General features: G+C 44.6%; 1 protein-coding gene across 1 annotated transcript; it reads left to right on the top strand.

Annotated features, from left to right (window-relative positions):
* Nucleotides 1-9,785: 9,785 nt before the first annotated feature.
* LOC123084536 (disease resistance protein RGA5) lies at nt 9,786-18,300 on the top strand. Its single transcript, XM_044506087.1, has 3 exons — nt 9,786-10,365; nt 10,484-10,879; nt 16,347-18,300. The coding sequence occupies exons 1-3, from the start codon at nt 9,944-9,946 to the stop codon at nt 18,298-18,300; spliced, it is 2,772 nt and encodes a 923-aa protein (XP_044362022.1). The 5' UTR covers nt 9,786-9,943.
* Nucleotides 18,301-19,933: the final 1,633 nt, after the last annotated feature.

A 19,933-nucleotide genomic window follows, 5' to 3' on the forward strand; every position in this document is an offset into this window, starting at 1 on the left:
CATATGCATCACATGGAGCCAGCAGTTAACAGCAGGTCTTGATCCGATCGTCCATGGGAAATGCTTGCCAGCAGCGACGCATCACTTATCATGATTAATTATGGGCAATGTTAAAAGACTGTTCACTTGATCAATTCAATGTGAGAAAACGATTTATAATGTCTTAACAATAGTTCTCATAAACGCACAAGAATTACAAGAGCTTCCAGTCTGATCAAAAGCTGGTAAGTCCATACACATCGATAGCTGTGCTATTTTTCGTGTTCAATACTTGAAAATGTCAAGTTGTGAGAACTGCATGCTTCTATATACAAACCCCCAAGAATGGGAATATATCAATAGAATTCTGCACTTTGCTTTGCACATGCTGCAGTGAGCACTGGTTTGTAGATCTAGTATTGGCCACAAGAATAGCATGCAACAAAGTTGGAAAAGTGCACATATATACTTTCTTTTGAAAACTGCACACTGTTATTTTTATAACATGTCAGTAAACCTAAGTCCTTTTCTAGAAAAGTGTGTTTGAAACAAAGTTCTATTTCCTCTTGCAAATGACATAAACATGGAGTTACTCTCCCCAGTCGTTGGCCTCTTTGTCAAAGAGATTTGGAACTGCATGCATGTTTCAAAAGGGACTACGAGGAAACGTTCAGGGCATTATTTACCCCTGGCTAGGCTGAAATCTACTTGTGTCGATCGGTTCAAGAACAAGGCCACCAGTAACTCCTACTCCCTCCGTCCAGAATTAAGTGTCGCTAAAATGAATGTATCTAGATGTGTTTCAGTATGTAGAAACACTCATTTCGGCGACAGTTGATTCCGGAAGGAGGTTTATGTAAGGAATAAGAAAAGTTCCATCTTCAATTAGTACAAACTAGCTGAGTATTTGTTTATTTTCTGAATAGCACAATCTTTTTACTACCTAAGTGTATTTGTTAATTCGAACTAAAACTACACTAGTGCAGAACCGGTCTTTAGTGCCGGTTCGTGACGGCCTTCAGTGCCGGTTCGGCAGCCGGCACTAAAGAGTGGGGACTAAAAGTCCCCCCCTTTAGTACGGTTTGCCACGAACCGGCGCTAAAGTGTCACCACGTGGCACGAGCCAGGGCCGGGTGCGTGTAGGATATTAGTACCGGTTGGTAACACCAACCGGTACTAAATGTTTGAGGGAGTTTTGACTTTATTTTCCATTTAATTTTTTTATTTACTGATATTTCACGATACTACAAATTGTACACGTTATGCATATATATAAATAGATTTTCTCGTACGTAGAACCGCATATATATACAAATATATATCATCGAATGTCTCACAACCAACACCATTAATTATTCACACATACACATGTATATACATATACAATTTCTCCTACATGTTGCCTTGGTGCCTCCGCAGCACGATGACAAGTGGTTCATGGGGGCGGTAGCGGGTAACAGTATTCTCCTTTAGGATTTATGACCTGGTCGAGCAAAAATCCGGCTATTTCCTCTTGAAGTGCTAGTATGCGGTCCGCTGGTAGGAGCTTATCCCGCACCTCTCTGAACTATTAAGAAGGAGACCAATATGCATCTTTTAGTTGTGTGACTAGATATCGATAATGGTATGAATAGTGTTTTAAAAAACGTACCCAGTCCTGTCTTTCAGATCTACTCCTTTCGGATGCCATCATGCGAATGTTCTCGCAAACGTAGAATGCACACAAATCATTCCCCGACGCCTGCTTCAGGGCCTTTACGAGAATGGAATTGAACCAGACAATGATTAATCAAGCATGATAATTAAGTAATGATATTGAAACAAGAATTAAAGAGATGGTAGCTAGCTAATACTACTTAATTACTTACCTTTGGTCGATGCCAAAACAACTTTTTTGCCCACTTGCCTGGAGTCATCTTGATGAACTTTGCCCAAGCCCTGCCCGCCGGCAAAGAAAATTAATAAAGGGGTTATTAAATAGTTCATATCAGGAAATGACAAACTAATAATAGGCTGAGATATATAATAATGATTGAAATTACCTGTTGACTATCCCCTTCACGATGGTGTAGTCTTTATCTTCTTTATGTAGTGAGTCCAGTAATTCAACTCTTCCTTCCTCGACTTCAATGTCTAACAAGATCCAGTGGAAACTGCATGCACGTTTGCATGTCTTAATTAAGTGGGCATGTGCATAAAATTAATCAACTACCATAAACCGTATACACTTAATTATTAACATCTAGCTCGCTAGTAAGCAAAAACAAAATTTGTATTACAAGACAGTGTGACTCACATGAAGTTGTAAGGAAGTAGTATATCTTCATTAGTATTGAGGCGCTTCAAGAACTCTAGCAAGCTTTCCTCTACACTTGCTTGATAATTTGCAAGATTCCATGTGTACTCATTAATGGTATTTGGGTCAATGAACCCAATGCCATAGCGTCCAGATTTTTTTGTTTCATAGATCTTCATCCTGCATATAATACCACAGAAAAGAATATAGTGAGGATAATGATTGATCAAAATTATCACTACATAGCTAGCTTGAGACTTAAATTACAGAAAAAAAATCACTTACAGACTAGCAACTGACGATAGACTTGCCGAGTGCGTCTTGATTCTATAACTGAAATAGTTCTGAATACTCAACTGCCAGAGTTTTCTCATGGTAGTAATGCTCATGCTTGATATTCACCATGAGGGACTCTTGATTGGAAATCTTGGTAATGTTCATGTACCATTAATGCAATTCATACATTCTCGTTGGGAGGTTCTTGACCTTGTATGGCTCGATCAAAGGTTGGCTCCGGACATATTGCCGGCTCAGCTTCTTCCCCCATTGTTGTATCATCGTATTCAGGGAACCCATGGCCAGAATTGATGATATTTCTAACATTTCTATAACTAAAAAACAGAAAAAAAATTCTATAACTAAAATACTAATGTGTGTGTGTGTGTGTGTGGACATGGCGGCCGGGGTAGGAGCTCACGGCGAGGCGCGGCCACGGGGGGCGGCGACGGGGACGGAGGCGGGCGGTGACGAGGACGATGGGGACGGGGCGGTGACGACGGGGATGGGGACGGGCCGGGCGGGGACGACGGGACGACGGGGCGCGGCGCGGCGCGACGGGGCTGGGCGCGGCGACGTGGACGGGGGCGCCGACGAGGGACGGCGACGGCGACGGTGGCGGTGACGAGGGGCGGCGACGGCGACGACGACGGGGGCGGTGACGAGGGGCGGCGACGGCGACGGGGGCGGCGATGAGGGGCGGCGGCGATGGGGTAGAGGAGAAAGAAGCCGAGGGAGAGATGAAAAACTGAAATTTTTCATAAGTGTTGTATATATAGAAGGCACCTTTAGTACCGATTGGAGCCACCAACCGATACTAAAGGTCTGTTTTAGCCAGGCCAAGCGGCGGGAAGTGCCCACCCTTTAGTACTGGGTGGTGGCACCAACCGGTACTAAAGACCCACCCTTTTGTACCGGTTGGAGCCACGACCCGGTACTAAAGGGGGGACGCTGCCAGGCGAGGGGCGCGGAAGTTTAGTCCCAACTCGCTAGCCGAGGGGCATCCTCACTGGTTTATAAGCCCCAATGCGGTAGCTCTCTCGAGCTCCTCTCCAAAGCAGGCCTACTGGGCCTACCTATTCTGTTCTTCCCTGTGGGCCTACTGGGCCATTGTGGGCCTGCATCCTGGCCAACCAGAACTCTAGTCGTATGCAGGCCGCTCTGGCCCATTAGGCGGACTTTTTTATTTTCTTAAATTTTTTTGCTTTATTTATTTTTGTTTTATTTATTTTTGTTTTATTTATTTTTGAGTTGTCTTTTGCTGTATATAGAGTTTCTTTGTGAATATTTTTGCTTTAGGTTAGTGCCGGTAATTTTCAAATTTGAATAGTTAAATTTTGTTTGCATGAAAAAATTAGTAAATGCATGAAACAATTTGTTTGCACATAAAATTTCTTCACGTTTCAAATGCCAAAACACATAACTACCCTAACTATTATAGAGATTCCCTCCTGGGTGTGAAACACAGAAAAAAGTGATGATAGTGAAGCCAATCACATCCTGGATCTTTGGATGTGAAAACTTTTCTTCACGTGTGTCCCTTTGCACCGTAGTCATGGAAAATCTTCATCATTTAACTGGATGCTTGGATCAATGTTCACTGTGAATGGAGCAATTTCATCAAACTTTTCATAATCTTCTGACATGTCTGTCTTGTCATCCACTCCCACCATGTTTCTTTTCCCTGAAAGAACTATGTGGCGCTTTGGCTCGTCGTATGATCCATTCGCTTCCTTATCTTCTCTTTTTCTCGGCCTGGTAGACATGTCTTTCACATAAAAAACCTGCGCCACATCATTGGCTAGGACGAATGGTTCGTCTGCATACGCCAGATTGTTGAGATCCACTGTTGTCATTCCGTACTGCGGGTCTTCCGTTACCCCGCCTCGTGTCATATTGACCCATTTGCATCGAAACAAAGGGACCTTCAAACCACCTCCATAGTTAAGTTCCCATATGTCCTCTATGTAACCATAATATGTTTTCTTTCCCATGCTGGTTGTTGAATCAAAGCGGATACCACTGTTTTGGTTGGTTCTCTTCTTATCTTGGGCGATCGTGTAAAATGTATTCCCATTTATCTGGTACCCTTTGAAAGTCATTATATTCGAAGATGGTAACTGGGACAGCGAGTACAGGTCATCTTCAATATCGCCATCATGCATGGCACGTTTCTGCAACCAACTGGCAAAAGTCCTCGTTTGTTCACGTGTAATCCAGTCGTCAGACTTTTCCGGGTGTTTGGAGTGTAGAAAATTCTTGTGTTCCTCCATATACGGAGCCACCAAGGCGGAATTCTGTAGAACTGTGTAGTGTGCTTCAGTGAGAGAAGGCCCGTCCATATATATTATTTGATCCCCTCCTAGCGTTCCTTTTCCATCCAGTCTGCCCTTACGCCGCGATTCAGGAACACCAATCGGCTTAAGGTCAGGAATAAAGTCAATACAAAACTCAATGGCCTCCTCATTTTCATGGCCCTTCGCGATGCTTCCTTTTGGCCTAGACGGTTATGAACATATTTCTTCAAGACTCCCATGAACCTCTCAAAGGGGAACATATTGTGTAGAAATACAGGACCCAAAATGTTAATCTCTTCGCAAAGGTGAACTAGGACGTGTGTCATGATGTTGAAGAAGGATGGTGGGAACACCAACTCGAAACTGAAGACACTGCACCAAATCATTCTGTAACCTTGGTATGATTTCTGGATCGATTACCTTCTGAGAGATTGCATTGAGGAATGCACATAGCTTCACAATGGCTAATCAAACGTTTTCCGGTAGAAGCCCCCTCAGTGCAACCGGAAGCAATTGCATCATAATCACGTGGCAGTCATGAGACTTTAGGTTCTGAAACTTTTTCTCTGCCATATTTATTATTCCCTTTATATTCGAGGAGAAGCCAGACGGTACCTTCATGCTGAGCAGGCATTCAAAAAAGATTTCCATCTCTTCTTTGGTAAGAGCGTAGCTGGCCTGACCCTGATGTATGCTGTCTTTTCCGTGCATACGTTGCTGGTCCTCCCGTGCCTCTGGTGTATCTTTTGTCTTCCATACACGCCCAAGAAGCCAAGCAGGGTCACGCAAAGATTCTTTGCCATGTGCATCACGTCGATTGCGGAGCGGACCTCTAGGTCTTTCCAATATGGCAGGTCCCAAAATATAGATTTCTTCTTCCACATGGGTGCGCGTCCGTCAGCGTCCTTCGGAATAGGTTGTCCGCCAGGACCCTTTTTAAAGATTACCTTCAAATCCTTGACCCTATCATGTACATCAGCACCAGTACGGTGGCAAGGCTTCGTCCGGTGATTCGCCTCACCTTTGAAATGCTTGCCTTTCTTTCTTACGGGATGCCTGCTCGGAAGAAATTGACGATGTCCCAGGTACACATTCTTCCTACAACTCTCCAAATATATACTATCGGTATCATCCAAATAGTGCGTACATCCGCGGTATCCCTTGTTTGTTTGTCCTGAAAGGTTACTAAGAGCAGGCCAATCATTGATGGTCACGAACAACAACACCTTTAGGTCAAATTCTTCCTGTCCGTGCTCATCCCACACACGTACACCTGTTCCATTCCACAGCTGTAATAGTTCTTCAACTAATGGCCTTAGGTACACATCAATGTCGTTGTCGGGTTGCTTAGGGCCTTGGATGAGCACTGGCATCATAATGAACTTCCGCTTCATGCACAACCAAGGAGGAAGGTTATACAAACATAGAGTCATAGGCCACGTGCTACGGTTGTTGCTCTGCTCCCCAAAAGGATTAATGCCATCTGCGCTTAGACCAAACCATATGTTCCTTGGGTCACCTACAAACTCCTCCCTGTACTTTCTCTCGATTTTTCTCCACTACGAACCGTCAGCGGGTACTCTCAACTTTCCGTCTTTCTTACGGTCTTCTCCGTGCCACCGCATCGCCTTCGCATGCTCTTTGTTTTGGAACAAACATTTCAACCGTGGTATTATAGGAGCATACCACATCACCTTGGGAGGAATCTTCTTCCTGGGGCGCTCGCCCTCGACATCACCAGAGTCATCGCGACTGATCTTATAACGCAATGCACCGTATTCCGGGCAAGCGTTCAAACCCTCGTACTCACCGCGGTAGAGGATGCAGTCATTAGGGCATGCATGTATATTCTGCACCTCTAACCCTAGAGGGCAAACAACCTTCTTTGCTTCATACGTACTCTCGGGCAATTCGTTGTCCTTTGGAAGCATATTCTTTATCATTACCAGTAACTTTTCAAATCCCTTGTCAGATACACCATTCTCTGCCTTCCATTGCAGCAATTCTAGTGTGGTGCCCAACTTTTTTTTGTCGGCTTCGCAATTCGGGTACAACAATTTCTTGTGATCCTCTAATATGCGCTGCAACTTCTTCCTCTCCAAATCACCTGTGCAGTTTCTCTTTGCATCGGCAATGGCCCGACCTACATCATCAGCGGGCTCATGTGATGCCTCTTCTTCAGCTTCTTCCCGCATTGCCGGCTCAGCTTCTTCTCCCATTGTTGTATCATCGTATTCAGGGAACCCATGGCCAGGATAGATGTCGTCGTCCTCTTCTTCTTCATTGTCTTCCATCATAACCCCTCTTTCCCCGTGCTTGGTCCAAACATTATAGTGGGGCATGAAACTGGACTCAAATAGGTGGACGTGAATGGTTCTTAACGTAGAGTAATTGTGACCATTCTTACAGCCAGCACATGGACAAGGCATAAAACCATCTGTCCACTTGTTTGCCTCAGCGGCAAGCAGAAAAGTATGCACGCCATTAATGAACTCGGGAGAGCATTGGTCATCATACATCCATTGTCGGCTCATCTTCATTACACAACACCGAATAGACCAAATTAATACAAGTTCATACATAAAGTTCATATACAACACTTAATTAAATGCAACATACAAATAACTCTCTAGCTAAAGAATTTAAATGCAACAACAAATGCGATCAAGATCGCAACTAAGGTAACAATCGATCCAACAGCATAATGATTCCAAGCCACACTATCAATGGCATATTTTCTAATCTTTCTAATCTTCAACCGCATTTTCTTCATCTTGATCTTGTGATCATCGATGACATCGGCAACATGCAACTCCAATTCCATCTTCTCCCCCTCAATTCTTTTCAATTTTTCTTTCAAATAATCGTATTCTCTTTCAACTAAATTTAACCTCTCAACAATAGGGTCGGTTGGAATTTCCGATTCACATACCTCCTAGATAAAAATATCTATGTCAACTTGATGGGCATAATTTGTCATAAACACGAAATGCAACAACTAGTTTTAAAAGAGAATATACCACATCCGAATCATAACAAGGACGAGAGCCGACGGGGACGGATATCAAAACCATGGCACTATGTATAACAAACAACGTACGGGTAAGATAATTATATAAGTAACCATATATCCAAATCACACAAACATCAATTTGGTAATGTAAAACATTCATGAACAAGAGCCTCACCACAAGGTGGTGCCTGCGACGGGACGGTGTGGGCGATCGATGGTGGTTACGACGGAGATTTAGAAGGCACTAAGTAAACCACACCTACATATGCAAACTAAGTGTTATTTTTGACCTCAAATTGCATATAAATCAAATACTAGCACATATAATTCCTCTCAAATTACTAAACTCACAAATTAATCACTATACGAAGCATTGCAAGAGCTAATCTAGCAATGAGAGATGAAAGGACAAAGTTGCTAACCTTTGTGATCATTTGAATGGATGGGGGCCTTCAAATCTTGACAAATTTTGGGCAAAATTTGTGATGAGCTCGAGGAAGAGAGGGGAAGAACAGAGGAAGTGAGGGGAAAGGGGAAGAACAGAGCGAGCTCGGGTGGACGAAGGGTTTATGTAGGATGACCTTTAATACCGGTTCGTGCCACGAATTGATACTACAGGTGCTGGAGGGGCCCCAGACTGACAACATCCTGCTACCACACTCTTTAGTACCGGTTCGTGGCACGAACCGGTGCTAAAGGTTCGCCACGAACTGGTACTAATGAGAGCGGCCGGCTAGCCGTTGGAACCGGCACTGATGGACACATTAGTGCCGGCTCAAAATCAAACCGGCACTAATGTGTCTCAGATTGACCCTTTTTCTACCAGTGCTACAACACTTATTATGGATCCGAGTTACTAGTATTTATGCTTGGAACATGTAAACTATTTCATTTCATCTGCAATCAGTACAAGTTAACTGTATATTTGTTACTGAATACCACTCAGTTATTTTTTATACCAGCTAAATGCCCCATTTGTTAATACAGACCCATTTGTTCACATGGCAAACTTGATTGTAACTGGAAAGTTGTTGGTACCTAAAGTTGTTGGTGCCTTCTATTTTAGCAGGTCAATGCAAGACTTCAGTTTCACTAGAGAACAATGGAGCAGTTGGCTAGGTAGTATAATCAATCTGCAAGGAAACAAACTGGAAAGCATGTAACATTATGTATATTCAGGCCAATAAGTGAGCAATAATTGATCTTATATTATAGGTTTGCCAAGCCATAGAAAAACAACTGCAATAAGTGAGGGAGTAGTAGAGCGGCGTCTCGGTGCCCGGGTGCATCTGCACCCGGTCAAAAAAAAATCGTAAAAAATTCAGAAAAAATCAAAAAATTCCAAAAAAATTTGGGTGGTAGACAATTTGATGCGTGAGGTACGCTCCAATTTTCAAAACATTTGGACTTCTGTGCAGCTCTCAGCAAAAAAGACAAATCAGACCAGAACAGTATATGAACAGTACACATTTTTACAGACCTCCGATTTGTCTTTTTTGCTGAGAGCCGCACAGAAGTCCAAATGTTTTGAAAATTGGAGTGTACCTCTCGCATCAAATTGTACACCACCCCAATTTTTTTTGGAATTTTTTGAATTTGTTTAGTATTTATTTTGATTTTTTTCGTGAGCGCAGGAGCAGATGAGCTCGGGTTCAGATTCGAATTTTCCAGTAGTTGTTTAGTATTAAGCTAGAACAACTGGTTATTGTACATAGGTACCACCATTATATGCCTCAAAATCATGCATGTAAATTAAAGCATTAGTACACATATCATTTTCCAACTTGCCAATAGAATAAGTGAACTGATAAGGTTGCCACGCACACATATCCAAAGCTCATTGTGTTGGAGTAGGAAGGACATTATTTTCTATATATTGCTCCAATACTTTTTATTTGACGAACTGCAGTGGTTGTCCCCTTGGCTGGAAGAGACTGTCTATGGCTCAGGAGATAGTATAACATACATGGATGATTCTTTCCTCCATCATATTGAAAAAGGAGCCCTTTCCCTCTATCCACACTAACACAACATTTCCATAGCCAACACCCACGGAGCAGAAAGAACTCTGTCTGAGCGACAATGGAAAGATTTTTGGTGAGCGCATCCACTGGAGCCATGGGCTCTGTCCTAAGAAAGTTGGGCACTATGTTGAGTGATGAATACAAGCTGCTCAAGGGTGTTCGTAAGGACATCAAGTTCCTCAAGGACGAGCTTGAGGCCATGCAAGCATTCCTCATCATGATGGCAGAAGAGGAGGAACCGGATGAGCAAGCTAAGATCCGTGCGAATGCCGTGAGAGAGATGTCTTACGAGATCGAGGACAACATCGACAAGTTCATGGTACTTGTGGAAGGTGAGCCTAGTTCCAAATCAGATGGCTTGATGAAGCTTTTCAACAAAAGCATGAACAAGATAGCAGATGTCAAGATCCGTCATAAAATCGCCAAGGACATCCAAGACATCAAGAGCCAAGTGAAGGAGATCTGCAGTAGATATAGGAGGTACACAAATGATTTTTTTACAAGTTATTTGTTTTACTTCCATTAACATATTGATGTCCCAGTCAAATATTATCACATCTGCCCCTTCATGACTAACTTCTTTCTCTACAATCGAAAGGTACAAAATCGATGAGTCCTCAAAAGCTAGAAATGCAAATGTTGACCCACGAATTGTGGCAATATATAGAGATGCATCTGGGCTTGTCGGCATTGATGGTCCAAGAGATGAGCTCGTGGAGTGGCTGAGTGACCAGGAGGGTGAATTGCCACATCGACAAAGAGTTGTCTCAGTTGTCGGATATGGTGGGTTAGGCAAGACAACCCTTGCCAAACAGGTCTATGACCAGCTTGGAGCAAACTATGACTGTCAAGCTTTTGTGTCAGTCTCACGAAATCCTGATATGACAAAAATTTTGAGTTCAATATTATCTGAAATCAGCAATGGAAAAGAGGATGCAAGGGAAAGGCATCAGCAAATCATCGACCAGATCAGGAAATTCCTTCAAGATAAAAGGTACTTATACAAGTGCTGCTACTTAAAGTTCAAGCAAATCACTTTGACTTTATGCAGAATCATTCATAATGACCTAATTTTAATTGATGTGAGTTATAGACGAATTTATTTCCTTTAATTTGTGAAATTAAAAATTGTATAATTTTTCACAAGTGCCCCTGCTGTATTTCCCAGTTGTTGTCTGCATAAACGCTTCTTTCAACTATGCAGACTGACACACATTCCACAATTTGTATGCTGGACTGCTGTATCTCACTTTTAGCGCTGCACAAATAATTAATTCTTGTGTACAGTAAATCATAGCTAGTAAGAAAGTGTATCACGCCACAACACGTGTTGTTTCAATAATAACCTTGTTTCTGTTTGTGAGTGGGAGGGGGGGGGGGGTTGTTGTAAAATCTGCTACGGTATTTCTGACGGTTCTGATCAATAGTTGTGAAGACCATTGTGTTCGTGGCATCCCAGATCTTCCAAAGTATGTGAGCAGGGAGAGCCAGATGTCATAGTGGAGTCTTGGTCAACCGATAAGATCCCAAAGATCATCGATGTCAGCGTCGTTGATGCGTAAACGTAGATGTGCCAAAATGCTGAATAGTGAGGGGCCACCGGATGAATATATGTCGTGTCCTCTACGGGGTATTGACACCTGGGGAAGGATTTGAGTAGACAATGTGCTTGAAAAGGATGTTGCGTCTGATAATCAGTCGTCAAGTGAAGAACTTGACCTTGTTGGGCGCTCGGCATCTTCAAATGAGCTCAGCATTTGGGCCCTTTGGATAAACCCCCATGAGCACGGAATAGGCGTTTTTGATGGAGAAAGTTAGTCTCGCATTGAGGAAGTAGTCGTTAACTCAGAGGAGAGCTGGAAATCCTGCAATAAACAGAACAAAGACTGTAACACGAGAGAAGCAATGTTGGTTAGGCAATTCCGCAGGTTAGACTAGGACATTAGGTTCTAAGACGAGTGAGTCAAAAAAAGGGCCCCCGCGTCGCCTAACCTAGGCGACCCGGGCGGCGACCCAATACACAGCACCTTCGACCCCCGTCACCTGCTCTTCCCCCTCGCCGCCGCCGGAGGCCGGCGCCAGGCAAAGCCTGCGCGTTGGTGGCGGCGTCGGGGCCCGTTCTTTCGGCTAGACGGCGGATCAAGGTTCCTTGTGCATATCTCGGGTAGCAGCAGGCCGCAAAGCACCAGCGACGGATCAGATCTTCGAACGGTTGCAGGTGCGGCGTGCTCTACTTGGGTCAAAATACCCAGCGGCAACACACATCATATAATGGATCCAAGCTGGGCTGGTTTGCCCGTCCAACATGTGATGATGCGATCTAGGTGACTGCAACATCCCTGGGCTATAGGTGGATTCGATCCAGCCACTAGCTCTCGGTTGTTTGGTCTGCCGTCTCGCACAAAGACGCACTCCGTCAGGTCCAGGGCGTGCTGGCTCCTTTCCTCGATCCCGTCTGGTGCCGGCATCGGTCGATCTCTTGACCCCGGATAGTGGTGCCACCGTATTGGATCGTGTGGTGACCCCTCCGGCCTGTGACGGTGTCTTCACTGCGAATTGCAGTGGCCATTAAAAGGTCTTGGCGAGAGTTTTCTTCTCCAGATCCGGTGGTTGTCCTGACAGCGAGGTGCAATCTACGAACAATGGTTTGACACAGAGGGTATGGTTGTGCAGAGACGATGGTCACACATCGCATGGCTGTTGGGATAGAGAGAAAGCGGTGGTGACAACGCATGGTGACTTCGATGGTGGTGCTACTTGAGCACCCGGTCTCGAGCCCCGAGGTGAAAACCTAGGTACGTTTGGTTATACCTGGCTATGGCGATGTTCTTACGTCGTTACCTTGTTGGAGGCATTGCTTGGACATGCCGAGACCGTTTTTCAGGGTGAAAACCTAGAATCTGGCCTTTGGTGGTTGGATCCGGTGACGGCGGCGCTTAATCGTCGCTCCCTTTATGAAGGCGTTGCTGTTGAAGAATCTTGTCGTCTTTGTGGTGTCATGAGATAGTTGGTGTGGATAAGGTCATTGTCGTAGTTTGTCTATCGCGGATTTGATCGCTTCGGTTTTTTTTCACACAGGCATAGCTTTCGTCTTGTATGACTTTGCTATTAGCCGACGTGTCTTTGCGTGTGTGTGTGTTGGTATTGGTTGTGCGTATCCTAGCTATGCAGAGGCCGGGCGTGTACTCATTGTGTTTGTATCCTCTTGATGCTTCATATTGAGTCAATAAAATCCACCCTTTGTCGAAAAAAAAGGTTCTAAGACGAGTGTAAATAGATTTGGGAAAGCCTTAGCTAGCAAATGTTGGTGGACCCAGGTAGAATCCACTGTTTTGTTATGGCAAAGATTTTCTTTGAAAAAACGCAAAGGACCTTTGCCTTTCATTTCATTGAAAAGAGACGGTTTAGGCTACAGTCCTCCTAAGAGGTAGGTCAAGCATGTATTCAGATACTAATGCACGTCCCAGGTGATCGGTAGGACAACTCTAAGTCATGGCGGCGCCTGCCGAATCCCATACCCTGACCTCCTCTTTTATTCTACTAACAAGGGTGTTAATAGAAGGGCACACACGGTCGAAGATGCAGTCATTTCTACGCTTCCAAATCATCCAAGACATGAAAAAGCATCTTTGATGAAAGCCCTTTGCGTGACAGCCTGGGTGTGCCTTGATTGTCAGACCCATGGCAAAGTTGTCTAGGATTGATTTCTACTAACATGGGTATTAATAGAAGGGCACACACGGTCGTCTGCATATTAGAGATTTGTAGGTCGGAGATTATCATAGATTAGGTGGCATAGGATTGAAGTGGATTGGTGATGGTGGATTAATATATGTAAGGACATCAACAACAATGACGAATAGTATGGTGAGAGTGGGTCACCTTGGCGACATTTGCAATTGATCCAGGAACCCCAAGACACCGCTTGACATTTTTTTCCCGTTTTTGTGATGTTTTCAAAGAGGTAAATATGTTTGAAAAGTTGTATTGTCTGAAAACAAGTAGCAATGATGGCCAGAAGTTTGAGTCGAATGCCTTTGTGAATCTAGTTTTAGGATCATGGTCGGAACCTTCCGAGTGTGGCAAGAGTGAAGTAGGTCAGCCGCATAGATAAATGTTTCTGCGATATTTCTTCCCGACATGAAGCCTAGCTAGTCCTCGTGGACTAGAAGTGCGACCAGGGGATTTAATCTATTGGTTAGAACCTTGGCTACCGCTTTCATGGGGCATTTTTGTAGTGAAATAGGTCTATAAAGTGCCTAGGAGAAATCCTTGTGCAGTAGGACAATGTGTCCAGGAGCAATCATTCTGAAGTTACGAGCAATTGCAACCATAGTGTGCAAATCTCACCCCTTATATGTCCATGGACGCGTAGCGCGTTCGTGGATAGGAGCCGATCACCCTTATTTACAAACTCCCATTCAATACTAACGAATGCAATGTGAAATTCATCCTACGTAGTTCAGAATACATTGATAAAATGAACTACATTCGACTGAAAACTACACTACTTCTACTTCTCGTCAGAGATATAGATGAACCCCATACCGGACAGATTGGCCTCATCATCATTGACAGCTGGCCACATATCTTGCTTCTCATACTCATTGTCATCGTCAAGATCATTGAAGAGAGGCTCCTGCCTCACGTCAGCACCTCCCGCTCGGGTTGGATCGAGTCGAGGATGGCTGCTTTCTCCGTCTCAATGTACACCGCGGCCTTCGCCACATGGGTGTGTTGGAACTCTGCCTCTGCGTCCTCCATGCCAAGCCGCCGAGCTCAACCTCCATGGTCGACGCCTCCTCCATGTCCTCCAGGCCTACCTCCTCGTTCTCCCACACCTCCTCCTCCTCATGCTCCACTGCAATTTGAGTGGTGCGGCATCCTTCCTTGGTGTGCATCTTGGCAGCGGTCTCTTTCCGCCACTCGGGCATGAGCATTTTTAGTAATTTATATTTGGGCGGACCATGGTGGACAGAGATGTTGTTGTGGAAGTCGAATAGGAGACAAAGGGAAGGGCGGCGCGGATGCGAGGGACAAGAGGGAATGGGGGCGCCTAGGTTTTTCCCCTGCCGCCCGACCTGAATAGCCGGATTTGGTCCCTCGGGTGGCATGCCTGAGTAGCGACATGAATGCGTCCTCACCAAATTGGAGGAACCGGGCCGACTGATGGGTTTTTGAATGGGTCCCGTTCGTTAATCCGACATGGCGGATGAGTCTGGGCGTCCAAATATCCGCCCAACATATGGGCTGGATATGAGGGGTGCTAGACAGCCTGGATGTTTGGGCTGGGTTTGTGTGGGGGTGGTCGGGGGTTGGATCTTGTTTTTATGACCGGCATGGCCGCCCGGACATCTAGGGCTGGGGGCGTGAGGACTCCGGTTGTAGATGCTCTAAGAAATAGAATTCATGGAAGATGGGGAAGATGAGAGTTTTATGGAACGCCAGTGTTTTCTGTAGAAGTTAGGCCAAAGTTGTCGAGTCCGGTAAGACCAATAGGGTTCATTTGTATAAATGTCATGAATAGTGGTAGGGTTCATCTGTAGAAACGTATCCGTTTTCTCTTGTTCCACGAAGATGTGGTACCACTTAGCAGTAGTGCGGTGTTACCATACCCGTGCTACTACTATGTACCTATAGCGTGGTCTTTTAGCCTGCGCTACCGATAAGTAGCAGTAGCGCGGGCCACATAGCCTGTGCCACTATTAAGTGGCTGCCCATATGTTTTTAGCAGAGCACCCTTGTGGTCGTGGTCAAATAACTCAACTTCATTGTCCTCATAGAACCGTAGTTTTCATTTTTCTCGAACGTTGTGAGGTGGCAGCATAGAAGTACCTTGTGATATCCCCGTCAATGGCGGCCCAAACCATACACCTTTTGTTCCAAAAACAACACCTTTTCTTTGATGGCGCATTGAAGGGTGCAAATAAGAACCGAGCGTACTAGTTTAATTTCTGCTTTAGAGAGAGAGGTCCCTTGATTCGCCTTTTAGGTTAACGAGGTTTATTACTAATTTGACTTGGCCTGGCTGCCTTTGTGTGGCACAATTGTTTAAGTCTGGATCGTGATGTTTTGATGACCCGGTACAGGTGTTTGGTATGGTTGATGGTTGGTGGGCCATTGGCCCAGCACTCGTTCTCAATGTTTGTGCAGGCCCAAGATAGGGCTCAACTAGATTTTTCAGCACATTTGTTAACATCTCCTTTGTCTAAAAAAAGAAATTGTTAACATCTCCTAATCCCTCATACATTCTAGGAACAAATGGAAATATTGGTGTGATTCAATCATGACAAAAGGCACGCCAGAACCTAGACCTAGTCCTAATATTGTAACTATATGCATAATTTATAAAAAATATTCCAGTTTTAGCATAGTTTCTCAATTTAATTACTATAAATGTTGAACCATATGCTTTGATATTCTTATGTTCAGCACATCCTATCGTTTTATATATACTGCAGGTACTTTATCATAATTGATGATGTATGGGATGTAAAAGCATGGAGAACTTTGGAATGTGCATTGGTGAGGAACAATTGTGGTAGTGTAGTAATGACCACAACACGTATAAATGAAGTCGCTAAGTCATGCTGCTCTTCTGAAGGGGATTTTTTGTACAAAATCCAACCACTTGATGTTTCTGACTCGAAGAAGTTGTTTTTTAACCGCATATTTGGTTGTGAAGAAAAGTGCCCAGATGACTTGAAAGAAGCCTCAGAAGATATCTTAAAAAAATGTGGTGGTTTACCACTCGCCATCATTGCAATATCCAGCTTGTTGGCTACTGGGAAAACGAAACAGGAGTGGAATAAGGTTCACAGTTCTATTGTCTTTGCACAAGGAAAAAATGATGATATTGATGCAATGAATTACATACTGTCCCTGAGCTACTTTGACCTTCCCCTCCATCTCAGAAGTTGCCTATTGTACTTGAGTATGTTTCCAGAGGATCACTATATTGAAAGGCGAAGGTTAGTCCACAGATGGATTTCGGAAGGTTTCATACACGGTGAATATGGGGATGATCTTATTGATATAGGAGAGGCATATTTCCATGAGCTTGTCAACAGAAGTTTAGTACAACCGGTGGAGATAGAGTATGATGGCAAGGCATGTTTCTGCGTAGTGCATGACACTGTTCTTGATTTCCTCATTCACAAGTGTACCGGAGAGAACTTTTGTACCTTGTCAACCAATCCTTCAAAGCCAGAGAGCAAAGTTCGTCGGCTCGCTCTGGTGGGAAATGATGATGAAGGGAAGGTCGAGCAATTGAATTTATCACATGCTCGGTCACTCGTTGCATTTGGGAGCTCCCGTGAATATTTTCCGTCTCTTGCCAAGACAAATGCTCTGCGTGTCCTAGACCTACAGGATTGCAGTTTACTAGCAAATAATCATATCAAAGATGTTGGAAGACTTCTTCAGTTGAGGTACTTGAACGTTTGTTCGACATATATTAGTGAGCTTCCTAAAGAAATTGGAGACTTGGTGTATCTACAGACACTAGATGTGTCAGACACATTAGTATATGAGATACCTGAGTCGGCTACTCAGCTAAGACGACTGGAACGCCTGTTTGTTCAGGCTGCAACAAAATTTCCTGATGGTATCGGAAACATGGAGAGTTTGCAAGACCTTGGGCGCATAGGCATCTCTATGCAATCACTGAAGTTTCTGGAAGAGCTTGGGAATTTATCAGATCTGAGGAAGCTGTCCATTCTTTGGGACTCAGGTAAAATTGAGAAAGCAAGTTGCAAGAGAGAAAAGCTAGTGTCCTCCATCTGCAAATTGGAGAAATTCAAGCTTCACAGCCTCTCTGTTATGTTTTGTCTGAGAGAAGACGATGCAGTCTCCACAAGTCATCCGTTCTTCTTCCCTGCTCTCAACAGCATCCGCCGTATTTATATTAGAGCTGGGGAAATCTGTTGGATTAGTAGATGGTTGGTGTCACTTAAAAACCTAGAAACTTTAACTGTGTGGAAAGGGAAGACGGACCAGCATGACGTTGAGATGGTTGGAAGCATACCTAATCTGCTTGAGTTCAATCTGCCGGCTACACGCGTGGGACCCATCACCATCAACAGTGGACTATTCAGAAAGCTACAACTATTTGTTTTTAATATGATGGGGTTGAGGATGATTGAAGCAGGGGCTATGCCGGATCTCAGGTGGCTTGACCTCGGCATCGACCTACAGAAGTTCAAATTTACCAGTGGTGATTTTGATTTTGGCATCCATCACCTCTCCAGCCTTTGTTGGTTTCGGGTCTCCATGAATTGCGAAGGCGGGAGGGCTGCAGATGCGAAGGTTGTGGAGGGTGCATTCAAGACTATGGCCCGCGAGCACCCCAACCGCCCTACATTAGAGATAAGGCGGTTTGATGAAGATCAAATGATACAAGCTGATGAGCCATGAACTTGTAAAATGGTACAAATCTCATCCAGATAACTTCGTTATTAATTAAGTTTAACACAATATGCTTCTTTGTTTATCTGAAAACTACTTTATGTAGGTTTCCTCTTGATTGGCTAGCGAGCTCCGCGTGTACGTACGTCCAGCACCGGATCATGAAAGTGAAGAAGGGTGTGTATTGTGTACGTCTACATTTCGTTGCTGAAATTACAGAGGTTGCAAATGGAGATGTTCAAAATGATGCTTCTAGTTAAACTTGGCGATTTTGTCGTTGTTGTTTTTATTGCGATCTCTATGTTGTTTACAGGCAGTCTTCACATCTTACATACAATCGATTCAATGTCTATTGATTATCATGTAAGGATTCAATATGGTGATTTTTTTGTGTGTGTATGCGCTTTTTTTGGACTGTTCAAAGGTGTTGGTTTCAAGAATTTGACGCATGTCTTAGTTGAAAGAAAAACATTGGTAGTACTCTCTCAAGCCCATGAACGATTGCAATCCACAACTACCGAAAAAGGCTTTCGCCCCGCTTTATATATAAAGCACAGACCATCAGACAAACCGATCCAAACACACACCACCACCACACACGACACACGTACCCAAGGCAAGATACATAGCTGCCGGGCACCGCCACACCACCCCAACGCCACCAAGCCTAGATGGCCACCGAGGAGGGGTGAGACAGACCACGACGAAGCACGGACTCAAAAGACAGTGCCTCCAAGAAGGGAAACGACTACAAAGCGACGCCACCGTCCGATCCCGAAGATCAAGTTTTCACTCGGAGCAATGCGATGGGGAGGGAACAACCGCGACGCGGCCTTCACGAAGGGAACGACGTCCGCGGACGCCGCCGCCGTCGGCCAGTCCAACTGGGCAAGTAATAACCCCGGCTCAACCCCCGCCATTGCACCCAAGCTTCGCCGACCACCAGCACCCATGCCACCTGCATGGCCATGGCTGCCCGCCCGCCAACAGAAATTGCAAGCACAAACTGCCCAGCCAACAGCAGAAGCTCTGTTTGTCCCCGAGTACTACAGCAGGCCTGATGTTCGCCTAATCTCCAAGAGCTTTTACTCATACATTTTATCACCAAGGAATGCTAATTAGCAAAATTCACTCCCCCTCTGACCAGATTGACAATGACTCCAAGCGTGTGAGACCAACAATTGCTGAACACAACTCTTGTCCATTTTCCTTCTTGACACCAGTCACTCCCAACTTGCGTAGCTGGGCGTGTCCTTTTATATCCTGTAGAACATCCAATACCATGTGTGAGCAGGGCTTTCAGCTTTTTCACCCCTCTTGCCAACAGAACACCATGCAAATCCAGGCGCATTGCAATACATTGCAGCAACAGAATGTGCATGCATCACGGTGGCTGGGGTCACTATATATCAAACATAAGCTGAGGTGCACAACACGCTATACCCAAAAAAGCTTTCGCCCCGCTTTATATATAAAGCACCAACCACCAACAAACGGATCCGATACAAACAACAACACACAACAAGAGAACCACACTCTCTCAGGGCCAGATACATAGGTGCCAAAGGGCTACAACAACACCACACCGACAGACTTGACGTAGACAACAAGAGAAGACAGTAAGCATCACTACGGAGCCGCC

Source organism: Triticum aestivum, chromosome 1B, assembly GCF_018294505.1.
Source record: "Triticum aestivum cultivar Chinese Spring chromosome 1B, IWGSC CS RefSeq v2.1, whole genome shotgun sequence".
Classification (NCBI taxonomy): domain Eukaryota; kingdom Viridiplantae; phylum Streptophyta; class Magnoliopsida; order Poales; family Poaceae; genus Triticum; species Triticum aestivum.